This window comes from Anastrepha ludens, chromosome 3 (assembly GCF_028408465.1).
Source record: "Anastrepha ludens isolate Willacy chromosome 3, idAnaLude1.1, whole genome shotgun sequence".
NCBI classification, from domain to species: domain Eukaryota; kingdom Metazoa; phylum Arthropoda; class Insecta; order Diptera; family Tephritidae; genus Anastrepha; species Anastrepha ludens.
This window is the reverse complement of record NC_071499.1, coordinates 85,942,046-85,969,298: the sequence shown is the minus strand read 5'-3', so window position 1 is coordinate 85,969,298 and position 27,253 is coordinate 85,942,046. Positions and strand designations below refer to the sequence as shown.

At 35.1% G+C, this 27,253-nt stretch overlaps 1 protein-coding gene across 3 annotated transcripts in view; it reads left to right on the top strand.

The window, feature by feature from the left end:
* The first annotated feature begins 5,281 nt into the window (after positions 1 to 5,281).
* Positions 5,282 to 27,253, top strand: part of LOC128858360 (coactosin-like protein) — a 32,928-nt gene continuing 10,956 nt past the window's right edge. The window contains exons 1-2 of one of the 3 annotated variants that reach the window (XM_054094553.1): positions 5,282 to 5,381; positions 6,997 to 7,297. In XM_054094553.1, coding sequence (XP_053950528.1) covers positions 7,205 to 7,297 — 93 coding nt within the window. In that variant the 5' untranslated portion in view covers positions 5,282 to 5,381; positions 6,997 to 7,204. Of the gene's footprint in view, positions 5,666 to 6,996; positions 7,298 to 27,253 lie in introns of those variants that run through there. The other 2 variants (XM_054094552.1, XM_054094554.1) reach the window with 2 other exon arrangements.

Sequence of the window (27,253 nt, the reverse complement as noted above, 5' to 3'; positions counted from 1 at the left end):
CCAGTTCACAAGTGTCAAATATGATTGACATAGGATGACATTTGCAAAAACTATAAATCTTCCGATAGAGTGATTCATTTGGTGGCACCTTGTACTATTATTCATGTCTTGTACATATAATATGTATTTATGCTCACATATTACTTATGATTGGTATAGTTCCTTAAATATTTTTATTGCATCTTAAAAACGGGTTTTTCGTTGTTTGTATATGTAAGTAGTTAGCCACTTAGTTTTTGATCAATTAAAACCTGCGTTATTTTCACTGAAAATCGTTAAACAAACATGAAAATATCAATAACAACAACAAAAGTCAAATACACAACAAACATGACAAACTTCATTATCAGTGCCAGACACAAATAGAGTCACACAAACACATCACCAAAATCAAACAACAACAGCAATAAGGCGCTCCATTATAAAATGCATGCGTATACACTCGTACATATGTACATAGTTAAGTCTGTATGTGTTTGTTGGCAGACTCATACAAATAACAAAAATGTTAGTGACGATAGCACTAACAATCCCTAACGAATGTGCCCACACACACATACGAGTATATATTTCAACAACAAAACCAACTGAAAATGCAAACAACACTCGGAAACTATTTACATGTATGTATATGTGCTTGTGCATAAGTAAACTTCGGCGTCTGCAATGCGGGATTCTATCGAATGGTGGTGTAGGTTGAAAAATACAGGGTACTCACGCTTGAACAGGAATCCCAGTGAAGGATTATGCGCGGTGTTAAAATCACTTTCACTCAAATTCATATACCGACACACTCGTCCCTGTAGGAACTAGTTTCGACATATAGCAAAAGAAAAAGGTCGACAAATTAATTTATACCGCTAAATGACATAACTCTAAATTTTAAGAAAAATAGCTTTTTCATCGCAGAAATACACTTGGAGGTTTGCCATTGCCTGCCGAGTGGCGATCGCTACTAGAAAAAAACTTTTTCTTTATTTTGGTCTTTCACCAAGATTCGAACCTACGTTCTCTCTGAATACCGGCTACTATTCAACTAGCTTCTATAAAATACGTGATTACTGTACACAATAAGTATACAAGTATAACTAAATTTTAATCTTCACATAAAGAATTCAATGAACCATAAGTTACTGAAAGGGCTTTTTACAACCTCAGTAAAACCGGTAATCTGGACCCCGTCATATCAAATGTGCAGTATTTTCTTTTCTTAAGGAATTAAGAGATTTTTTTAGAAACTCGCTATGTGATACAATAGTCGTCTAAAACTTATTAATCTTCCCCCTCTTGCGAGTAGTAGAAAAATGCGAGAAATAATATTTATAGTCAAAATGCTACAGGCTCCATTTTTTTCGGTTAATCTAGCCTTAAAATTCGCTCTGAAGTATCCACACGCTTTAGGTGTATTTTTTGAAAACCATGTAAAACGAATCACAATCTTAATGAACCATTTCGACTTTAATGCCAAGATTTTAACTCTTATTTCAGCTTTTTGATGTATTGTACTCAATTTATACCACTAAGAAAACAGTACTTTCCGCTCTCAATAAATGGTTGAAGGTGACATGTCTCTAATTTTCTATTCAGCTGATGAAATTTTTCTGTATCTGAGTGGTTCTGGATCTCAAAAGTCAAAACTAAAATAATATAAAAAAATATTGTACAATTGGTTAGCACGATACGTAGCCATTTTGTTTAGTTTGGAATGAATTTTTGAAGAAAGAAATACCAACTCAAAGAAAGGTAGCAGATTCAAGGCAAAAAAATACTTTAGACATGAAAACTTAACCTTCAAATTCTTATTCAAAGCAAGCTTCTTCGTGGCCGAAGGGATCTTTTGAAACTTAACATCTGCTCCTCTTAATTTTATCTGAACCTCTTTAAGGGTGTTGCGCCTTGCAGGCGCTGACATCTGTTTTAATCAGAATCAGCATAAAAAGTATTAGATATATACTTTAAATAAATACTTTTTAGCGTATTAAATAAATACTTTTTATTGAATGATTGTTTTCAGAAACATGGTACTTTTTGTGTACAAATTTGTAGCATATACGGGTTCAATATCCATAAAGCTGTAAACTACTATGTTCGCACCTAATTAGTAATATTTATAATTTATTTACTTAAGATGTAAATGCAACAAAATGCCTGGGTTGGCAGCGCTGTTTCTTTCTACTCTCGCATAAAAACTTACGAACACTCGTATGCACACATAAGGAGCATACGCAGCATATCAGGTAGAGGGAAGCTAATCAGTGTTGCCAGACTTTTTTTAATAACTCCAAATTCTGTTCAGAATTTTCGATACAGATAAGAGTTCTCATTAAAACTAAATTTGTATGTATTTTGTGCGCAACTAAACTCTCGCTGTTTTTTTGATGAAAATATTGGTTACATTTATTCTGAAGAAATGGTTACAAGTGAATCATTGAAATTATTGCCCATCGCTGGCTACTACTTTTTCCCATCTTTCTGGTAGATCTCGTATACCGTCGCGGTAAAACTATCTTTTGAGACTATCCACGGATCAAGCCATTTGTTGATACCTTCCTATGAATGGAACTGCTGGTCAGCTAGACCATGTGCCATCGATCGGAACAGGTGATAATCGGACAGCGCAATATCTGTAGAATATGGCGGATGGGGTAGGATTTCCCATTTCAGTGTTTCCAGGTTGATTTTAACGGGTTTGGCAACAGTTCATAATAAATAACACAAACTTGGTCCCACCAAATACATAGCACAACCTTCGCAGCGTGAATATTCGGCCGAGGCGACGACTTGGAAGCATGACTGGGCAGTCCCCATGACTTTCTTTTCTTTGGATTGCTGTAATGAATCCATTTTCCGATGAAGAAAACCCTTCCTTTTTCAACATCCCTTGGTTTTAAGTCATAAGGAACCCAAGTCCCCTGTTTCTGAATCATTCCCAAAGCATGCAATCGCTTGGAAATGGATTGGCGGGTAACTCCTAATACTGAAGCAAGCTCTTCTTGCGTTTGACACGGATCCTCATTGAGCAATGCCTCCAATTCAGCGTCTTCAAAGGAGTTTCCTTCACACGGGCGGTCGTCAGCATTAAAGTCACCGCCTTTGAACCGACGGAACCAATCTCGGTACGTTGTCTCACTTAAAGCAGTATCTCCGCAAACTTTTTGTAGCTCTCGTTGCGCTTCAGCCGCCGTTTTTTTCGAATGAAAGAGGAAAATCAACAATTCGCGCAAATGACGATTATTCGGCATAAAATCAGACATTTTCACAAAACCAAAAGTATATTTTACCAAAGCGAAATCACTAATGTGTCGAAGCAGTTTGTTTACCATATGTCTAAGCGTTTAGGTTATGTTAGAATCGACTAGCACACACTGCTGGTGGCATCTATTGAGAACTTAGTTGCGCACCTAATAAATGTTTACTTTACAAAGTATTTGTAGACAAATTTATATTTGATTCGATACCAAAAGAAATTTTATTTCATAAGCAGCTCACTCAGCTTCTCTTTAGCAGTTTTCTATACGCATTCATTTTACACAAACCTAAACAAAATAATTAATAAATTAATACAAAGGATTTCCCCATACATATACGGGGAATGCTACTGAAGTGACAGCCTTTGGCCGGATATGAATCCGGGTCGTTCCGGTTACTTAGAACCGACTGTCGTGGGAACAGACAAAGATCTCTCTACTGTTGCTGTAGCGTTTTGCAACATTAATTTGCTTGCTTTGTTATTGTCAATGTTCATATTCCCGTAAATTAAAATTGATTAGAATTGCTTAGAGTATTTTATTAAAGTTGTTTGTGTCTATATTAAAAAGTTACTGAAAGCTTTTACTAATGAAATTTTAAGAGCTGATCGCTTTCTTCACACAATTTGTGGTCCCTTGTTCTAAATTATATCATAAAAAAATAAAAATAAAAATAGATACTTTTTAACCAGTTTTTATTTAGACGATTTTACTATAAGTAGTGTTTAAATCTAGGTTGAAATTATTTATACCGGTTTTAAGCTGGAAGTCAACTAAAGAGATTTTTCATCTAATCATATTTCCTCTATTTTGAACAACGCCCCAACATTTTCTTACACTACATTTTTTAGTTGTATTCAAATTAAATCTATCATTGATATTTTTTTAATAACCATATTTGGGTTGGAAAAGTTGCATAAAATTGTAAGTTTCTAGATCACTATCGAATTTATCAATCCAACCATCTGCAATTACGTCAGAGTCAAATTTTAGCCATGACGCAATATCTGAGATCCAAGTGACGCAGTTGCGGCAAACCTTTCCTATAGGGTCGGGCATACTCCCACAAATCTATGCACACGGAAGCAAATATTGATATGCATGTGCTTGAGTGTGAGTAAGTGCATGCATACATGCATATATTTGAGTAAATGTGTGAAAATGTAGGAGTGATATGTACATATATGTATGTATCTATGCAGATATTTGCGTCAGCTGGTGAATTGTAAAGTGTGCAATCGTCCTTTTGTACTCGCCTTTATGCCTTTGCATACTCATATCTACACACATATCTATACATGAATGTGTTGTATGCATATGCAAGCAAACAACCGTATGCACATATTTATGTAGATAAATGCAAATTTACATGTAGCCATATTACACACATACATACATATATGTATGTATGCGCATTACTGACGAGCCGGTTAACCCTTAAGCGAGGAAAGGCATGGCATTCCATGCAGTTGCTGATACCACACCACCAACACGTGTATTGTCGTGTTGTTCTTGCGCTATTGTTGTGCTTGTTTTTGTTGTTAAGTCTGTTGTTGCCTTATTTTGCCAGTTGTAGTTTTTCTGCTTTCTTTTTTTTATTCGGTTGGAATTGTTGCAGTTTTGTTGTCGTTTTTGCTTTTATTTAGCGTCAAGTTTGTCGATGCCACACCAAGTGTTCATTTTGAGTCACTTGTTATGCACATACCTACACACAAAGATTAGCTTGCATACATATCTACACATACATATATACATATATGCAGATATTGCATTTGTATGAGTGTGTGCATGCTGTAGGCAATACGAAGTGCCGGCATTCGCTATCGCTGATACTCCACTGACGCTCTGCTGCGCTCTTCGTTAGCGCTCCACTCCACTCCAACCACTCCTCTTCGCCCCACTTTGCTCTTGTGCGGTTTTGCTGCTGATATGGTGAATGTTGCTGTGGTTGCTTTTATCGTTGTTATTGCTGTTGCTGTTGCTGTGTCTGATTCAGCTTGCTCGCTTCGCGGAGGTGCAGCTCTCTGCCAACCGGCCAACCCGTCACAAGCCAATAGTTTAAGTTGCTCCAACTTCACTCGTTCGAGTCGTAGTCGAGAGCAACAACCCGCCGGAGTCGGACGCATTTCTGTGGTATCATCTTGTTTTGTCGCTATTCATACTGTACAACATTTGTATATATATTTTTCGCTGAACGTCGCGAAGTCGGTATATTTGCAGACAAGAATATTTCTTAATTTTTTTTTGTAGAATCATTTTTCCGTTTAATCATTTATCGTTCAACGAAATCCGAAATTTAAACTAATTACATTTGTGCGAAACTTAGGTGCTGAAGCTTGCATACATATACAAGCGTAAATAATTTGCCAAAAATACAATTAACGAAAACGTTACAAAACGTGACTACAAGAATCGAGGTGAATAGATTTTTAATGTCAAAATTTTTAAATTCTCGGAAAGTGGAAAATAGTAACTGATGTTACTAATGAATTATTACAATTTTTTTTTCAAAGTGTGTGTGTGCGTATGTTATTTTATAAGCTGCTCATTAAAGCGTATGCTTAATCTGTACACATTAATCTATACACAATATTACGAAGAACATTTGCTAATACAAAATTTTGAAATATAGCAAAAAGTTTATGTTCGACTGGATAAATTAAAACAAACAAAAGAAAAAATCACTGTGTCCTATTAAATCCTGAAAAGCGTAACTGAAACCCAACCCATTGTCGTTGTCTGTTGTCACTGTGTGCATGCCTGTACACACATACTTGTGTACATGTACATTCATATAGACGTCCAGTTGCGAACTTACATACATTGTGTCTTATTTGAAGAAATTCATATCAGCAAAAGCAGATACGCGAAACAAGTTTTACCATCACTCGCGCTTCTTTCCATGGAGTACATACATATTTACATCAATTTTTCCTTTTTTGCAATTCTGTTTAAGCAATATACCATGCACTCGTCGTAATCATAATAATGGTTGTAAAATTTAACTAACTGTAGTTTTGTAAAAATTATTTCGCTAAAGATGAATTTGATCCTTTTTTCAAATGCGAATTTCTTTATTTTTCCTGTTATAGTGGGGCAATTTAACTAAACTTAAATGAAAAATTCATTCTTAAGATAAGGTGTTAACAAATGTTTCTCTATAACAAAAATATTTATTTTTGCCTATTTTTCAATTAAAAAAATTATTTTTGGTCGAACGACAGCTTTTTTATGATTTTTGGCCCGAGAAAAATTGGAAACTAATTTCCTACAAAAAATTACTTTTGAGTCCACCGAGTGTGATTAAAATGACAATTTGCTTAACCAGATTGACTGGAAGTCAAAAATTCAAAATTACATTACAAATCTCAAATAACAATTGCAAATACAATTACATTTTTTGAAAAAGATATGCACATTTTCGAAAAAAAGAATCAAACAGAATTAACGAGCTACTTAACTTCAAAGGGATTTAGCAAAGAGTTCTTAAAATTATCGAATGCACAAAAATATTTTGCACCATAAGCATTGTTTTCCTTTTGCTAGTCCATGTTGCACTAAATGTTGTAAATGGCATAAAATCTTTGGCTTCGGACAAACTTAAATTTCTTCTACGGCAACCGGAATTTATACGAGTAGATATTTTCTCGCTAAATTATTTAAATTCACAATTATTATAATTGTTATTGCACTTATTATTAGTTTTCTTAAATTCAACTTTCACAAATTTCAATTTTATTCCATGTAGTGTGCGCCATCGATATCCATATAGCGTTCGCTCAAATAGACTCACCTGGCCACATCCAGTGAATAAAGCAATCGAGAATCAACCACAAAAACAACTCCTAATACAAGACAGTTCAGTGATTGCCGAAGTAACAAAACTACCTGAAACCGTCACCAATAATCGCAGCAGCAGCAGTAACACCAACAAAAACTACAGAAACAACGATAATATGGCTGAAGTTGAAGTAGAGCAAATCGTTGAAGTCACAGATGAAGTGGCCAAGGATGAAGAGGTGGACGAAGTCGAGGACCAGCCACGAAAGGTAAGTGTAGACAGCAGTGCTGCTGACTTTGAACTTGAAGTGGTGGATGAAGTTGATGGGGAAGATGAGTCTGCTGAAACAGACGGAGAAGATGATGAAGAGGTGGTGGTAGAAGAAGAAGAAGTAAGTGAAGAGGAGCCGATGGAATTGGCGTTGTTTAGTGGAGAAGCAATTGAGGAGGTAGAAGATGAGGAAGAAGTAGAAGGGGAAGTTGTAGAACAAGAAGAGGAAGAAGAAGAAGAAGAGGAAGAACCTGCTGAGGAGGAAGAACCAGGAGAAGATGAAGAAGAAGAGGAAGAACCTGCTGAGGAGGAAGAACCAGCAGAAGATGAAGAAGAAGAGGAAGAACCTGCTGAGGATGAAGAGCCAGCAGAAGATGAAGAAGAAGAGGAAGAACCTGCTGAGGAGGAAGAGCCAGCAGAAGATGAAGAAGAAGAGGAAGAACCTGCTGAGGATGAAGAGCCAGCAGAAGATGAAGAAGAAGAGGAAGAACCTGCTGAGGAGGAAGAACCAGGAGAAGATGAAGAAGAAGAGGAAGAACCTGCTGAGGAGGAAGAACCAGCAGAAGATGAAGAAGAAGAGGAAGAACCTGCTGAGGATGAAGAGCCAGCAGAAGATGAAGAAGAAGAGGAAGAACCTGCTGAGGAGGAAGAGCCAGCAGAAGATGAAGAAGAAGAGGACGAACCTGCTGAGGAGGAAGAGCCAGCAGAAGATGAAGAAGAAGAGGAAGAACCTGCTGAGGAGGAAGAACCAGCAGAAGATGAAGAAGAAGAGGAAGAACCTGCAGAAGATGAGGAAGAAGAGGAAGAACCTGCTGAGGAGGAAGAGCAAGCAGAAGATGAAGAAGAAGAGGAAGAACCTGCTGAGGAGGAAGAACCAGCAGAAGATGAAGAAGAAGAGGAAGACCCTGCTGAGGAGGAAGAGCCAGCAGAAGATGAAGAAGAAGAGGAAGAACCTGCTGAGGAGGAAGAGCCAGCAGAAGATGAAGAAGAAGAGGAAGAACCTGCTGAGGATGAAGAACCAGCAGAAGATGAAGAAGAAGAGGAAGAACCTGCTGAGGAGGAAGAACCAGCAGAAGGTGAAGAAGAAGAGGAAGAACCTGCTGAGGAGGAAGAACCAGCAGAAGATGAAGAAGAAGAGGAAGAGCCAGCAGAAGATGAAGAAGATGAGGAAGAACCTGCTGAGGAAGAAGAACCAGCAGAAGATGAAGAAGAAGAGGAAGAACCTGCAGAAGATGAGGAAGAAGAGGAAGAACCTGCTGAGGAGGAAGAACCAGCAGAAGATGAAGAAGAAGAGGAAGAACCTGCAGAAGATGAGGAAGAAGAGGAAGAACCTGCTGAGGAGGAAGAGCCAGCAGAAGATGAAGAAGAAGAGGAAGAACCTGCTGAGGAGGAAGAGCCAGCAGAAGATGAAGAAGAAGAGGAAGAACCTGCTGAGGAGGAAGAGCCAGCAGAAGATGAAGAAGAAGAGGAAGAACCTGCTGAGGATGAAGAGCCAGCAGAAAATGAAGAAGAAGAGGAAGAACCTGCTGAGGAGGAAGAGCCAGCAGAAGATGAAGAAGAAGAGGAAGAACCTGCTGAGGATGAAGAGCCAGCAGAAGATGAAGAAGAAGAGGAAGAACCTGCTGAGGATGAAGAACCAGCGGAAGATGAAGAAGAAGAGGAAGAACCTGCTGAGGAGGAAGAACCAGCAGAAGGTGAAGAAGAACAGGAAGAACCTGCTGAGGAGGAAGAACCAGCAGAAGATGAAGAAGAAGAGGAAGAGCCAGCAGAAGATGAAGAAGAAGAGGAAGAACCTGCTGAGGAGGAAGAACCAGCAGAAGATGAAGAAGAAGAGGAAGAACCTGCAGATGATGAGGAAGAAGAGGAAGAACCTGCTGAGGAGGAAGAGCCAGCAGAAGATGAAGAAGAAGAGGAAGAACCTGCTGAGGAGGAAGAACCAGCAGAAGATGAAGAAGAAGAGGAAGAACCTGCTGAGGAGGAAGAGCCAGCAGAAGATGAAGAAGAAGAGGAAGAACCTGCTGAGGAGGAAGAGCCAGCAGAAGAAGAGGAAGAACCTGCTGAGGATGAAGAACCAGCAGAAGATGAAGAAGAAGAGGAAGAACCTGCTGAGGAGGAAGAACCAGCAGAAGGTGAAGAAGAAGAAGAAGAACCTGCTGAGGAGGAAGAACCAGCAGAAGATGAAGAAGAAGAGGAAGAACCTGCAGAAGATGAAGAAGAAGAGGGGGAACCTGCTGAGGAGGAAGAGCCAGCAGAAGATGAAGAAGATGAGGAAGAACCTGCTGAGGAAGAAGAACCAGCAGAAGATGAAGAAGAAGAGGAAGAACCTGCAGAAGATGAGGAAGAAGAGGAAGAACCTGCTGAGGAGGAAGAACCTGCAGAAGATGAAGAAGAAGAGGAAGAACCTGCTGAGAATGAAGAGCCAGCAGAAGATGAAGAAGAAGAGGAAGAACCTGCTGAGGAGGAAGAACCAGCAGAAGGTGAAGAAGAAGAGGAAGAACCTGCTGAGGATGAAGAACCAGCAGAAGATGAAGAAGAAGAGGAAGAACCTGCTGAGGAGGAAGAACCAGCAGAAGATGAAGAAGAAGAGGAAGAGCCAGCAGAAGATGAGGAAGAACCTGCTGAGGAAGAAGAACCAGCAGAAGATGAAGAAGAAGAGGAAGAACCTGCAGAAGATGAGGAAGAAGAGGAAGAACCTGCTGAGGAGGAAGAACCAGCAGAAGATGAAGTAGAAGAGGAAGAACCTGCTGAGGAGGAAGAACCAGCAGAAGGTGAAGAAGAAGAGGAAGAACCTGCTGAGGAGGAAGAGCCAGCAGAAGATGAAGAAGAAGAAGAAGAACCTGCTGAGGAGGAAGAACCAGCAGAAGATGAAGAAGAAGAGGAAGAACCTGCAGAAGATGAAGAAGAAGAGGGGGAACCTGCTGAGGAGGAAGAGCCAGCAGAAGATGAAGAAGAAGAGGAAGAACCTGCTGAGGAGGAAGAACCAGCAGAAGGTGAAGAAGTAGAGGAAGAACCTGCTGAGGATGAAGAGCCAGCAGAAGATGAAGAAGAAGAGGAAGAACCTGCTGAGGAGGAAGAACCAGCAGAAGATGAAGAAGAAGAGGGGGAACCTGCTGAGAAGGAAGAGCCAGCAGAAGATGAAGAACAGTTAGAAGAAGAACCATTAGCCGAAGATCCTGCTGAAGAATCTACTGCAGTAGAAAATGATGGTGATGAATCTCGAAGTGAAATCGATGAAGAGCAAATTCAAGCCATTCGAGCTTTGGATGCAGTTTTAGATGAGGAAGAACAAGAAGAAGAATTACTTGAAGATGAGGAACAAGAAGAAGTAGAAGAAGACACAGATGTTGAATCAGTGGTAGAAAATGTAGAGGTAGAAGATTTAGCACAATTAGAAGAGGCAGAAGAGCATGAAGAAGTACCAGAACCTGTATTGGAGGTAGTCGAAGAAGAGGTGGAAGTCGAAGATGGAGAGGTAGAAACGTTGAGTGAAAGGGTCAATGGAGAGTATGAGTCACAAACGGTAAGTGAAAACAACAATAAAGTAAAAGAAGTAGAAGAAGAAGATGACGATGACGATGAGGAGGAGGACAACGTGCAAAAGTTCGAGTGCCGGCCACGAAGGGTAAGTCAGAATGTCAAGACAAAAATACCACCATTTAATAAACATGCAACAACATATAATTTAACATACTCGTATCCATATACATACACATATAGCATAAATGCATACATTACAAATAGTTATCATTTTTTTATTACGCTAGACGGAAAATGCATATTCAAAAATGTACATATTGTACATACATATGTAGTTATATACAAATATACACTTATATAATATTATGCAAAATTACACTATGTGCAGCAAATCCCGATAGTACTCATCTTAAGGACAATAACACTCTGACATTTACGAGTGGCCACTTGAATGCTTAAAGCTCATATTTTTCGAAACGTGTAATTCAAAGGTACGATGTAGATTTATTAGTGTCTACATACATACTTGCGTATTTGCTTTCGTTTGTATAAATATGTCTGCTGCATGGCATTATCTGCATCTTGGGACCGCGTGAGCACAGTCAGTTAGAGACACAAAATGTTTTGAGGGACTGAAAAAAACGCAGAAATGGAGTGTTTAGCAAGAAAAATTAAAGGTAGCAAATGTAAGGGTAAATGTGTGGATTTCCGGCATTACTTTTGAGGCATTATTTAATTGGCTTAGTTAATTTGAAAATTAAATTTATGTAAGTGCTTTTAAATGCAGTTATAGATATTTGATATGATGATCCATGAGAATCGAAGTACAATGTATTCTTTATTGATCAAAAAAATATTTATTTTATCAAAAAAATTTAAAAAATAACTGAAGGTATTTCACTTCAAAAAGCGTTATACCATAATTTCAAAACATTGAATAGATCTCAAAAATTTTAATTGTTTTTAATTTTCCAGTTTAATTTTTACTAAAAAAGAGTTATCTAAAAATTGTAAACGAAAGTCAATAATCTTTTTTTTTTCAAATAATTTTTTACTGAAGCGTTTTTACTTCAAATAGCTTGATACCAAAATTTTCAACATTGAATAAATCTTAAAATTTTAAATTTTTGCTTTTAATTTTCCAGTTTAGTTCTTACTAAAAAAAATTTTTTCTAAAAATTTCAAACGAAGGGTAATAATTTTTTTTTTTCAAATAATGTTCTTACTAAAAAAATGTTTTCTAAAAAATTTAATCGAAAGGAAATAAATTTTTTCTCAAAGAATTTCTTACAAAGCATATTTTATCAAAAAAAATTTAAAAAATCCATTCAAATTTTTGAACGAATTACACCGTGATTTTCAAAATTGAAAAATCTCAAATTTTTGTCCAAAAATTTCCAGCTTAGTTCTTACAAAAAAAAATATTTTCTAAAAATTTGCAACGAAAGATAATTTTATATTTATCAAAAAATGCATATTCAAAAAAAGTTAAAAAATTCATACAAATTTTTGAACGGACCGAAGCTATTTCTTTTCAAAAAGTTGTTGTCGGTTGCTATCGGTTGCTATTTCGGTTGTTCTTACTAAAAAAATGTTTTCCGAAAATTTACAACAAAGGGTTATAATTTTTTTCCAAAAAATTTTTTATAAAGCATATTTTATCAAAAAAAAATTACAAACTCATACAAATTTTTGAACGAACCGAAGCTATTTCACTTCAAAATTGAATTAATCATAATAGTATTTTCAAATAATATTTTCAACTTTGATTTAATCTCAAAATTTTTAAATTTTTTTCAAATTTTATCCAAAATTTTAATTTTTAGTTTTTACCAAAACAAATATTTTCCTAAAACTTTCAACGAGGTATTATTATTTTTTCTCAAGTGGTTTTCGACTAAGCATTTTCTATAAAAAACCAAAAAATGTGTAATTCATATTTAAAATAACCGAAGCTATTTAACTTCAAAAAGCTTTATACCATAATTTTTAATATTGAATAAGATACAAATTATTAAATTTTTTTCAAAAATTTTCCAGTTTGGTCTTTACTAACAAAATTTGTTTCCCAAAATTTTCAACGAAAAATTACAATTTTTTCTCAAATAATTTTTGACAAAGCATTGTTTATATTATATATATATATTTTAATTCATATAAATATTTAAAAAAACCGAAGTTATTTCACTTCAAAGAGCTTTGTACTATAATTTTCAACACTGGATACATCTCAAAATTATCAAATTATTTTTAAAAGTTACCCAGTTTAATTTTTAAAATAACCAAAGCAAGAAATGTTTAAATGCTTAAATGAACCGAAACAATTTAACTTCTAAAAACTGTGTACCACTATTTTCAAAATTGAGTAAATCTCAAAATTATTATTTTTTTGTTGATTTTCAAGTTTACTTCTTGCTATACTCAACCCACAAAAAACCCAATGCTTAGAAGAATTAATGACAGTGTCCGAAATGCTTTGATCGCTCGGCATGGAATTACTCAATTGCGATCGTACATATGTTTGTAAATGCACATGCAGCTATATATACGAGTATTTACTTAAACAACTGACTTTATATGAATTTATGTTTTATGGGGCACCATATGCCACCATCTTTATTCATTTTGAGAACAACACGACTTGTCGGGAAGTAAGCATTTGAAATGCTTAATTAAAGAGCGTAAATAAACGCCGCTACTCATGCGTATTTGAGTATGAGTGTCTGCTTACATATACATATGTACATATGTACTTACAAGTAACAGTATTTTCCATTTTTTGTTTTGCCCCCGTTATAGAAACGGGCGTCGTTCTACTTTTGTTAATTGTTTACTAGGCTGCTGATAGAAGCACAAGGACTGCCTTAGAACAAAATTCTGTGATTCAAAATTATAAAGCAAAAATTCTTATACAAAAATAGATGTATTTATTATTAAATCACTCATTAGTTATGGTGTAATATTGGAGACTTAACTTTGGTGCATTTTACATAGAAATTTCAAGAATATGTTAACACGAGTACATACATATATACATATGCATGTAGATGCAAAAGCATTCCACTTGCATTGCTGTAGCAAATGCTGATTAGTTGATTTCTTTTGTTTTCTTTAAGACATCGAGCTCAAGGTAAGCCAAATCTTATCGCAATTCTTACAATCAATTTACGCGGCGGATGTGTATAATACTGATAAATTTCTTTGATATAACTTTTCCACTTATTTTTTGATATTGACATATGTAGAGGGTATTCCAAAAGATCTATCTATTTTTACTTGCCAAAGATATAATTTAAAAGGAATGTACAGAACACATTAACCCACATATGACCACCTTGTCATGTTGCGTGCTTGGGCGAAATTTTCCATTTCAACATCGGCTATTCCAATCTCGTCTTTCAATTCAGGAATCGTTCAAGAATTTCAAAAAAAAGAAATCGAACGGCGTCAAGTCGAAATTTCATGGTGACCAATTCACAATGTCGCGACGTGAGCTAAAATTTTCATACCGTCTCCGCAAAACTCTCACCACTTCGGTAGTGGATATTACAAAAATTTGTACGTTGGTTACGTTTAATTGTCTACTAAGCTCGATGTGCTATGTGAAGAAAGATATTTTTATAGTAGTTCTGTAGTTCTTCTTAAAATGTCATCGAAAATTATATTATATTACGTATATAAAGAGTTTTCCAATAGAAGGTGCTGTTTTGATATCCAAAGAAAAATGCTATTTTTTAATAGAAAAGATCGGATGTTTATTTAATTATAAAGAGGAAGGTATGCCGTTAATAGTGGAAAATAACATCAGGCAAATTACCACCACGACCTCGCTAACAGGACAATATCCTTTTCATGAAATATTCCATAACCGAATTGCAAAGTGGCTGCCCCATGTCCTCGATAGCCTCACGAATTCCATCTTTGAGGTCATGAATCGACCCAGGGCTGTTGGTGTAGACCTTCTCTTTCACGTCGCCCCAAAGAAAAAAAGTCTCAAGGTGTTAAATCCCAAGATCTCGGTGGTAAATTGTGATCACCTCAGCGAGAGACAACACGGTCCGGAAGCTTTTCCCGTAAAAGATAAATGGTTTCGTTGCTTGTGTGGAACGTAGCGCCGTCTTGTTGAAAATGAAGGTTGTCCAGATCAATAACATAAAAAATTGTTAACCATATCTCGATAGCCCAATCCATTCATCTGTAACACCAGTTATTGGAAAACCCTTTATTATCAAGGAATAAAAAAACAGCTCGCGGTTCACATAAGAAAGCTGTCAAAAGTGCTTTAGGGTCGACCAAACTAATGAAGCTATACCGAGCAGATATATACAGCTGCAATACATTCTTGAAATAGCTGGGATATCCAGTCGTTGTCATTAAACGAGAACTCTAGACTGTTGTTTTAAATAAGCATAGTTCAAAACTCAGCGTTCGTTCCTTCTTAATTGTTTTCCTTAATATAGTCAGAACCAGAAAGAGTTCAAGATATCCCTCCTTTCTCTCCTTTTACTATTCTAACTCGATCTTATGACATTTTGTGGTACTTAACATTTATTTAAGTAACTGATTCTTTGAATTCTTCAGTATTTTTTAATGTGACTATTGCACTTAATTGAAAACTGCCCTAATAATTTCTTTTATAGAAATCGTGTAAGTAAGCAAGAAATTTTGTATTGATGCTCAATCTGAATGTGTCAAGAAAATTTTCGAGCTAACAGATTACTGTAGTCAAATTCTATTTAAATCAAGCAACTGTTTTGGCGTCATTAATTTTAAAAGACTGGCTTAAGCGAAAATTATAATTATATATAATTTAAAGACCACTTTTTATAAAATTTCAACTTAAGCATCTTTGAAACTGAGCTATTTGATCTTTGCATTAATGTAATACAACTTAAATAATACAGGCCGATAAAAACACTTTTTTTTGGCTCTCTGTTACGCTCTCAACGCACAAATTCTGATGCTAGACATCGAGAAGCACCAAATTTCGCCTTTTTTAGTTTTTAAAGTTTGCTATTTTCTGTTTGGTTTCAGTACATACAAATTTACAAACACAATAGGTTCTTGGCCTAGAGCTTCTACCCTCCTGACGAAGCTGCCGCCTTTGTTATGCTCCGAAGGAAAGGCGTAATGAAAGTTCAGCCGCTCGATTCAAGCCAGGCGCTATTGTTAGCCGCCAGCTAACAGACGCTAAACATAGTTTTGCTATCTTTTGGTTGACTCTGCGGATTTTATTTCCGTATCAGTATCAGAAATATCTGCTGAGCGTTCCCCTATCCATCCACTGGAGAAGCGTCCGATAGCAGAGATAACGAACTCATTGCCACTATGCGCCTCATAATTGGCGCTTAAGCAAACTGTAATAATAATTATTGTCTGTTGTACTTCGATAAGAGAGAAAGTCCATACAAACATACGAAAAACACTAAGAATATTTTCTTTTGAAATTGAGTTTTTTTACATTTTTTTGCCATTAGACTGTACAGCAAGGGGATGCGTGGTGGACAAAACCAACGTGTTTTAAGAGATTGAGTTATATGTATAAAAGTAGTCTCAAAATATCGGCCTTCGAAACTCGAAATTGGATGTTTCGTAAAAAAAAATATTTTAAATAATTGTGTGTAAATAACTATAAAAGTCAAAATATGGGCATGGCCAGCCATTTCCGCTTATTTACAATAAATGATACACAACTTTTTTTTTTGCAAACTTATGTAAATTAAAGGTGCTATAAAGTGCAAAAGTCAGATCTTTGAAATTACAAATTTTTAATTTTATTTATGTATTATTTTTATAGTACAATACCTATAACAAACAAGTTATATATAATTTGAATAAGCGAAAAAGGTGAACCGCACCCTTCATTAAAAATATTTTTTTACAAAATGCCCAATTTCAACCTTCGAAGGCTCTTATCTCTATTTCTGATACTAACTTAAAAAAATGGAGAAATTACTCCTTTACTTATGACTTAATGCCTAAAAAAATTGGTTTGGCGCAAACCCGGAACAAAAACATGTTTTTGCCGTATAGTGTTATTAATTATTATTCTTGAATTGAAAATACTCCGCTGTTAAACACAAATTTTTCTGATTGTAATTTATAATAAAATTATGAAAAATCGGTAATTTTAATTAAAACTTAGAAAAATTTCTGCGGTTTGTGGAAAAACAAACTTTGATAAAAAAATGAGTTTTCCCTCTATTATTAACATAAAAGCAACTAAAATGCGAAAATCAGAAGCCAGACCCAAAAATCGTGGCGGTCGACAGTAGTAAAACCTATACAGTTCTTCACATTACTTTTTGTTTTTGTTTTTTTTTTTGCTTTTGTATTATTATTATTAGAAGTCCATTACGCACTGCGACCAGAGCTGATCTATTGTGAAAGGCCTATTTTTGTAGCCCTAGAGTTTTAGGCTTTTTAAAAATTTTAGCACAATTTTAGGTTTGTTATTCCAAAGATTGCATGAAAATACTGCGATACCACCAAGGTGATGAAGTCTCTGTCTGCCCAACGCAGGACATTCACAAAGCACATGTTCTGAGCTTTCTATATCCATTTCGCAAAAGCGGCAGACATTGGTCTCTGATAGACCAATGTTATTTAAATGATACCTCAGGCTGCAGTGACCTGTGAGGTATCCTGTTAAAAGACGCAGATCTACTCTGTTTAGTGAGAGTAGCTTGTCTGATATTCCTTTGTTGGGACTTAGAAATAGTTTGGCTTGATGCTGACCGGTACAGTTAAGCCAGTGTGCAGCAAATTCCTTTCTTCCCACTCTCTATGTTGAGGTTTCCTAACGTGTTGAGAAGGTTTAGGCAATCATTTACCAATTTAGAGGTGATAGTTGTTGATAGAAGGGCTTTTAGAGTCGCTTGGCTAACTAAAACTTTTGTAACTCAAATACAATGTTTATATAAATTGTAGTCGACAGTAGCTTATATTGTCGATTCTATTTTTTTTCATTGCAATAAAATATATTTTATAATAAAATCAATTTAAATAAGTAAAGTTATAATATTACAAATTCGCCTAATTTTCCACCAACTATCGAAATACAAATTTTGTACGAGTAATTTTCCAAGATTGGCCACTCAATGGCATTTTTAAATTTAGTTTCACGCATTAAAAAATTAATTTGGGTTTTTTTTCAATTTTGCACATTGAAAAATTTAGTTTTATATACAGAAATTTCAAATATTTACAAGTACGTGGTTTCTATATAGTTTCATAGGAATTATAGTATTGACCCTAATCCCATATCGTTGCATTTGGCACCTTAGTCCCACGTCGAAGGGTCGGCCCTTATTTCTACTATATACCGCCAACAAAAAATTAGAAAAAATGTATAAAGTATCTTCTAAGCTTTAACTAAACATATCCGATGAGATTTTAATAAGATTTTATCATAAAAAAATGGTATGAAACATGCACCGAGCAGTAGTTTCATAAAAAACGGGCCGGACAAGAACGACCATCGACAGAGAATTAGGGTGAATTGTAGTAAATCTAAAAAATAATAATATGGCGCTAAATTAATCATCCAATTTCGTTAAGAATAACTTTAAAATAATATAAATATAATATATATAATAATAATATAATAAAATAAAAATGAGTTTAAGTGATGGAAATCTTTATTTTGAGCTTTAAGCACTCCATTACTTGTATATTTGTCTACTGCAGCTGCCTCGTTTACAAGTGTTAAATATCATTGACATGTTACGTCATTTGCAAAAATCATAAATCTTCCGACAGGGTGATTAATTTTGCGCTACCTTGTAGGTACCTACAGACATACATATATATTTATATATCGACATCTCTGAAATACTACTATAAAATTATTTTGGAAAACCCAACTGATCACCCTTAAATATTCACATTCAAGTTGCCGTAGCAAGAGGGTTTCGCAGTTATCTTTCATATCATTTTTATCACTAAAATTTATTAGTTAACATTGTTCTTTAGTTTACCAAATCTAAATCAGTGCAAATTTTATGACACTCATACCCATACGGACATACATACAGTGTTCATCATAATCCAAAAAAAAGTAATTGCTTGCTATTTTCTTTTTCTCAATATACACCTACATCCCCCGGTATACATGGTGATTCAGTACGTACCCACACCTCTGCGTGTGTGTGTGTGTGTGTGCATGTATTAAAGCAGAAGATAAATTGCTCTAGAAAATAAAAGAGATACTTATATGCATATTTATGTAATTACATAACTACTTCATACAATTGCTTTCATAATTGCACGCAAAAAGACTTGACAACAAAGGCTTTATCACGCCTACAAAAATTGGCTGAAGCTTTCTACTTTTTGACTTTCAAAAACTAAAATAAAAATACCATTTTTATGGCATGCAAATTGTTTACACATTTAAGAAAATTTTAGCCAAAAGTGAGTACCGTTAACGCGACTTGATCGAGAAAAAAATCGCAAAGCTTAAGCGTAACAATACCCATACCAACATTTACGAGCAAATAGCACATGCATACACTTGTAGTACGTCAGATATTCTACATATACGTACATACAAATGTACTTATGTATGTGTGTAGATGCACTCTTAAAGTGACTGCTGACTGCATAAATCATACCATATAAATTGTCGCCATCGAACCTCTTAAACAGCTTCAACTGGAAAAGCAACAAGAGCAAAAAAGAAAAAAACAACTGCCAAAGGTGACACAAACTCTATTGTCCATCACCGTCCGGCTTGATTGCATTGATAAACGTTTGTGCCGTATAAAATGCAAAAATCCAAAACGCACAAGTGAGTAAATTTCTTTTGCTAGCTAGCCAGCCATTCAAGCTGTAAGCGGATTTTACAAATCAAGCGCATCACGCGTATCGAATCGCAAATAAATACGCGTTTCGAGCAGCACAAGCCAACCGGCAACTGATGGTCCGGTCAGCAACAAACAGCATTCAGCAGCCGGGCGAATGTCTGAGAGGTGAAAGTATTTAACTGAAAATTTTCGATGCGTTGAAATGTGAAATGTGAATGCGGTAGCCAAGGTGGTGGCTGGTAATGATCAGAGCAACATCAATTGGTTGATTGTTTTCGCTGTTGCGATAATATTGTACATTCATGTATAAATGTATGTATGTATGTATGTACGAATGCACAAATGTACATATGTACATGTAAAATTCCATAAGCTAGTTGATCCATACTGCAGTCGTGAAATATCGATCGTAATAATCTGTGAGCAATCAATAGCGGTCAGACTGTTACGCGACATTCAGAACGAACAAATCACAAAGCAAATGAAATGCTGGAGCTATTTTCTAATTTAACAGTTGTTCAAAAGAAAGCTCGACAATTAGCAAAGCAATGCTACGTATTAATCGTAGTCAACTTTTCCTTGTCCAACACCAAATATTGGCGCTGCTATTAGCAAGCAAGTTAAACGCTCTCTCAGTAAAAAAAAAACTAAATAAAAAATGTTCTCATAAAAAAAATTATGTACTCTTTCAATAACAAATAATTAAAAAATGTTTATCATGGAAAAAAGTGTTGTGTTTTGGTGTTATCCTTGTTATGAAAGTCACAACGTCGCGATAGTTTTATGTGTGGTGTTCTAGCTTTACAGTCCCGTTATAGAAAGCATCTTCGTCGTGAAATGCTTAAGCTAGAATTCCATACTATACTTTCAAGCTGACATTACCTATGACTGAATAAAGCACTAAAAGCTAAAACTCCACGATCGTTTGACGTGGAGTTCTAGCTTTCGAGATTTACTCGGTAGGCGCTACATAAGCAACTACATCTCATTGTTATAGTTGTATTCAATGATAATAAGAATTAAAAGATTTGGCCATCCGAAGCAAAACTGTGTGAGTAACTTCAGCAGCCATGTCATAGGGGAGTGAACAGCAGAATTCTGCTCACACACTTCACACGTATTCTTACGCTCTTCCAATTAATTGTTGTTCAAACGGCAACGATATGATAAGAGGTGGCGGTGTGGCTTTTTTCTTATATCACCAACTCAATCTCAGTTTTGTTGTAAGCAAACCGCCATCATATCACCTGTTACATCAGGGAATCAGCTGATTTCTTCAAATTCTCTGAGAGCCAGTTAATGGTCTGATGTTAGTCACATGCAGATTTTCTACACTCAATATTTTATCTAATAACTATGTAGCATTTTTCGATAATACACTTCGCAACAGTGAGATTTTTAAGGTTATTCAGTAAATAAGTTACGAAGGCGGGCTGACAAAGGTCTAACCCCATAAGGGAAAACAATGTTTTTTAGGAAAACTGTATTTTACTTTTAAACGCAGTCTGCTCTCTACGTGATATACTCGTTCCAATGGTGTTCAAAATTTTCATTACTTTTCGAAAAATATTATTTCCTTAATTCTCCATGAAATGTTTCAGTCTCCATATCGCGAAAATATCTTATATATATATAATTGGCGCGTACACCCTTTTTGGGTGTTTGGCCGAGCTTCTGCTCCTATTTGTGGTGTGCGTCTTGATGTTGTTCCACAAATGGAGGGACCTACAGTTTTAAGCCGACTCCAAACGGCAGATATTTTTATGAGGAACTTTTTCATGGCAGAAATACACTCGGAGGTTTGTCAGAAAAATGTTTTTTCTTAATTTTTGTGTTTCACCGAGATTCGAACCTACGTTCTCTCTGTGAATTCCGAATGGTAGTCACGCACCAACCCATTCGGCTACGGTGGCCGCCGAAAATATCTTACCTCAGCTTAATTTGTTCAAGCTTGAAAATAGATTCAATTCATTTAGTTGAGGCATTTTTTCGATGCGTTCTTTCATTTGCGTTTTTGATCCATTCAGGATAAAAGCGGTACCCACCTTATGGATAACTTCTTTATAACCAGCTTTTAATGCAATGCGCGCTCTAGATGTTCTTTTGAGATCCCCACCTTGTCAGCTATCCCAATGTGGTTCAATCTCTGATTCTTTATAAGAAGATCGCGAATATTTTTAATGCATTCTTCAGTAAAACGTTTTTTGATCATGCATCACTTAATTCACTCTTTTTGCAATTACAATTCAAAATCAAAACGGCGTGAAATATGGATGCTGTTACGCCATGAACTTCGTTCAAGGTCTCTTTGACTCCCTTTATTTTTTAATTTTTGTTTTTTTTTATATGCTTTTTTACCAGTTTTCACAGCAAAATAAGTTATGCTTGCATGATTATAATAAAAACTGCACACAAGGCAAGCTTAGGATAAAAACAAGACGCGTAAAGTGGCGGACATAACTGGGGAATTATTATTTTTTATATAATTAAAATGTTTTTCGAGCTAAAATTTTTTATTTTTTTTTTATTTTTTTACTTTAATACCAAATGCATTGTTTTACCAAAATCGTAAATGAAATTTTTAAACTTCGTACAAAATTCTTACTGAATTCAACTAGTTTTCGTCTACATTTAGAACTTTTCCGTTTTAAATGGCTAAAAAATCGCGCCGAATTAAAAGAATGTTTTTTTGGTGGCGGCGCTTGTAACTTTTTTTCTATACCAAGTTCTTTTAATTCTTATTAATTTTTTAATTTTTTGAAAACGGTCTTGTGCTTTTTCATTCACAAGAAATTCTTTAGTTCTTAAAGTGCAATAAGTTGGCAGAAAATAAATGACTAAAAATCCTAGCGATTTTTCAAACGCTTAGGACTTTCATTTTTTTTTGTTTTTTGACTAAAATTTCATAAGCCATATTGCTGCGTCCGCGAAAATTTAGAAAAATTCATGAAAATTTGTCGAATTTTTTCTAAATTTTAAATAAAGTTGGAAAGTTTGATTTATTTGGAGTTAGTCACAGAAAAAAACAAAACAAAAAAAATAAACAAACTTCAACTCGAAAAGCCTTGTAGTTATGTATATATGGTGAGTTATGTTAGCCACTGTAAGCAGAGTATTTCGTTAAAAGGGGTTTTCAGTTCAAATCTAAACAGAATTTATCCCCAAATCAGAACTATTTTTTTTAATTTTAAAAAGGGGTAAAACTCAAATATATATTTTGCAAATCTCAGAAAAACCTTATTTAAAAATTCGATGCAACCCGTAAAATAATTCATCATAGCAAAAACCCTTTCAAACACGGCGTAAAACTGGTTAGCTCTCATGATTCAATTATTAAAGTTTTGCTCACTAGTGACATTCGATTTTTGACACTCCCTTACAAAAGGTTGTATTTAAGAAGGTGAATAAAGTGGAAAATATTTAATCCTCTTTGGTAAAAATGGTAACAAAAAAGTATTTTTTTACTTAAATGGAAGCAAACAACGAACGTTTTTATTTTTTTTTTTTTTTTATTTGAAAATTGGAAAAGTAACGAATTACAATGACAATGAATTAAAAAGCATTAGCGACTAGGCCAACGAACGTTTTAAAAAATAAATTTTAATTAAAATTTGAATGTAAATAATCGTGCAAATAGAAATATTTGTGGCATGCGTCTTGATGTTGTTTCACAAATGGAGGGACCTAGGAGAGAGTTTTAAGCTGAATCCGAAAGATATATCGCACCCTAAATACAAAAGGGGCACAACTCAAAATTTTCCACTCTTGAGCTTGACTTGTTTACAGTACCACAGAAAACAAACTATGTGACATATCACGCTGAAATTTGCCATGTAAGCTTATAACAGTCCTACCAAAAAACAAAAAATTTATTTTTGCCATATGTCATCCGCGGACCGTTTTATTGATAACATCTCGTTCATATTTGAGCAGAAGTACATTTTGAGTTGTGACCCTTTTGTATTTAGGGTGCGATATGGTTTTTATGAGGAGCTTTTTCATGCTGGTACGCAGAATGTAAAAAAAAGCAACAAGAAAAAGAGATCACTTTCATATACAAACCTCCAAATCGTAAGAAAAACAGAAAACAAGCGTTATGCTTTGTTTACACGGCACGTACTATAAATCTTTCTCCGATTCGTAGTTCGGTTTCTCATTCGTGATTTGCTCTCTCATTCGTAATTCACTTACTAATCGCCCTTCGCTAGTAAATCAGTCTCACTAACCTTGCGAACGAATTACGAACAAATAATTGTCTTCCCTAATTTGTACCGCTATTTTATAGAAATCTGCTGTCAAGCCAAAACGAAAAATAAACCAAACAAAATTAACAAACATTGAATAATAACAAAAAAAAAATATTTTATAACGGAAGTAAAAATAGATATGTGCTCAACGAGTCAAGAATTATGGAGGAGACCGAACTATATTTTAGTTTCTTCAACTCCTCCATCATCTTAACTTTAAATTTTTATTTTCTCCATCACCGATATTCACAATAAATAATAATAACAAAAAGCAAAGAACAAAAACAAGAGGGAGGGCTGTTAAAGTGAATTACGCATGCGCCATGGAAATAGGGTAATTCGCGAATCACTTAGCGAATTACTTAGAGCGCGAAGTACGTGCCGTGGGAATACTTGTATAGCATTATGTATGTTCAGACATGCACCTTAATTGAGGTAATTGAGTTTTTAACTGAGTTATCAACTTTGGTGCTCACCCACATTCCATTAGCATTTAATAGCTGAAAATGTTTTGATTTTGTTTGTGAAAATAGAAAAATGGCGGCAATTTAGCTTTAAAAGAAAGCTAGAGAGGACGATCGCGAGAGCCGCAATTCAAGGAAAGCCGCCATTTTATACTCCTCCCGTCTTAGTCTCTTTCTTTTTGGTTTTGATACTATTCATATTACAATTTTAAAAGAAATTAATGATTGAAACAAAATTTCATATTTTTTTAATTAACTCAACTTCAATTTTGGCTTCCACTTGCTTTGTCTTTTTTGTCTCATTGACATTTTGGTTTCTCATTGAATATACTTTACTTTTCTCTTTAAATATGGGAAATCTGACTCAATTTATGCGCAATTAAATATGGATTGCTCAATTAATTAAGAGAGTTTTTGTATAAAAAATTGAGTTCAATTAAATCCTTAAATGCCGAAAAGTCCTAATTGCGTAATTGGGGTGCATGTCTAAAACAAGTATTAAATATATATTCGCGTTGAATAAATACCTTTTTTAATACTTTTTTCAAAAATAGAAAATCTACTTTATAGATAGAAGTAAGAGCTTGGCTAGAGCCATTTTTCTAATAGCGGTCGCCCCTCGGCAGGCAATGGCAAACCTCCGAGTGTATTTCTGCCATGAAAAAGCTCCTCACAAAAATATCTGCCGTTCGGAGTCTTCCTGAAACTGTAGGTCCCTCCATTTACCGACCAAATACCCAAAAAGGGTGTACGCGGCAATTATATACATATATATAAGAGCTTGGCTCAACTTATTTTTAAGAGTTTTTGTATTTTTAGGTTATTTCGAAATGTTTTCGTGTCAGTTTCTTCAATTTATTATAATGCAAGGCTACAGCTGCATTGCCACTCTATAAAGTACTTCTTTCAGCATTAAGAGGGGGATTGATGTTATTTTTAAATGTACGCATCCATACATATGCATATAGAAATACACATATAGAGATATATGTATGTGTGTATGTATACTTTTATAGTTGCACTTTATTTTCTCCTTTCTCTCCTTTAAATTCTACAAAATATTTCTATATTTTTATGCATTGCATTCAACTATCCGCACCCCCACACACACACACATACACATATAACACGTACTACACACATTCGCATGTCCATATATCCACACGTAAAGTATTTTTTCACTCTCACCTTCATGATGAGTGAAGCGACGCGTCGCCTGGGTGGGTACAACGGCACTAGTGACGGTGACGACGACGTAGACGGCTATGCTAACAACAAAAACAACAATGCCGCCAACACGCACGCAACTCACACGCAACACTCGTGCATTTCCTACGCTGATTTTAAACTTGAAATTTATTAATAACCTTGCGGCGCATACTCAAATCGCATTCAATGGATGAGTCCATTCGCCGCTTTTACATGCATACATACTTGCATATATGCCTATGCACATACTCGTATATGTTTATGTATGTAAGTATGAGCATTATTTCAGTTAAGTAACAGCACACTGCGGTGCAATGCGAGGAAGTTGCTAAGTGCACGCGAGTGCATGCTATTTGAGCTGGGGCGGCAGGCATACGAGCCTAATCGAACACACGTTAAATCGGTTCTACGGCGACCAGTGCACATTTTTACCGCATATGGGCAAAAATTTACGAAAATCGCCAATAAAAAATATGAGCATGAAAATACGTGGCACAAAACAACAATAACAAAATAAGTAACAATAAAAGTGGCAATCCATCTAACAACGCCATAAAAGTAATAATGCAAGTAAGCAGAATAAAAAGTAAAGAAAACAAAAACAACCACTACTATGTTACAAAATATAAACTTTGTAACAAATGAAACGAAAAGAAAGCAATAAAACTGAGAAACAATAAAAATGCAACCTTTTTCCAGCATACAGTACGCCCGTTTTGGCCAACAAGAAAAATATGGTATCCGCTATAAATAAATACAAATATTTATGCCTTCTCCTTATATGGGTATATGTGCATGTGTGCATATATATGTATATATAAATATTTCCTTTACAGCCTGCTCGTTAAATTCATGCAGATGCATTCTCTGTTGATTAGTAACAAATTACTAAATCACTTTGCATTACACATTTGCGATTCACGAGACGAGCGGCGAAACAAAACGAAATGAATGCTGAGTTGCATGACTTATGGCAGCTACTGTTTGTTGCCCAGTATAACTTACATACATACATGCTCGTAGTAGATGAGTCTATTCGCTCATTCATTATTGTGCAAATGAAATAATTATTTGGGTTTATTTTTGCCTCTTTTTCGCTTTCGATTTCATTAAATTCGTTTGATTTCACACTTTTCCATGGTAAATATTACGGTTTAATTTGGTTTGCAAAATTGGTGCAATTTTAATCATTTAATTAATTATCCATGAAAATGAAATGAAAGCGTCTGGTGATAAGTGATGATCAGTGAAAGGTTCTTCAAAAATATACACGAATTGTAATACAATAAACCTCGTTCATTATGACGGAATAAAGGGGGTGGGCCAATATTACGTTATGGCTACAGCTAAGTTTTATTCATATACAGTGAAAGCTCGCTTATCGGAATTAATGATTGCAGACCACAAAGCGGATGGACTATAATTTTGGGTTAGCGATTGTAGCTGAAAATATTCAAATGCACAAATTCATAAGAAAATAAAACGCCATCGTGTTTCTTTTTATTTTTTTTTTTTTTTTGTAATTTTTTTATTTACCAATTCACTCCATACAATGATTGGTTGAACTTTTTTTGCATTTTATATTATATTTTTCGATAGCAGTCATTTCAGTTGGTTTGTAAAAGAAAACGAATTCTAATTTTTGTCCACTACGGCATCCTTTAGTGCATAAAATTAAATTCGGAGCAATAATTCATAACAAGAGCGAGAAAAGAAGAAGCACGATCCACAACATTCAATCTAAAATACT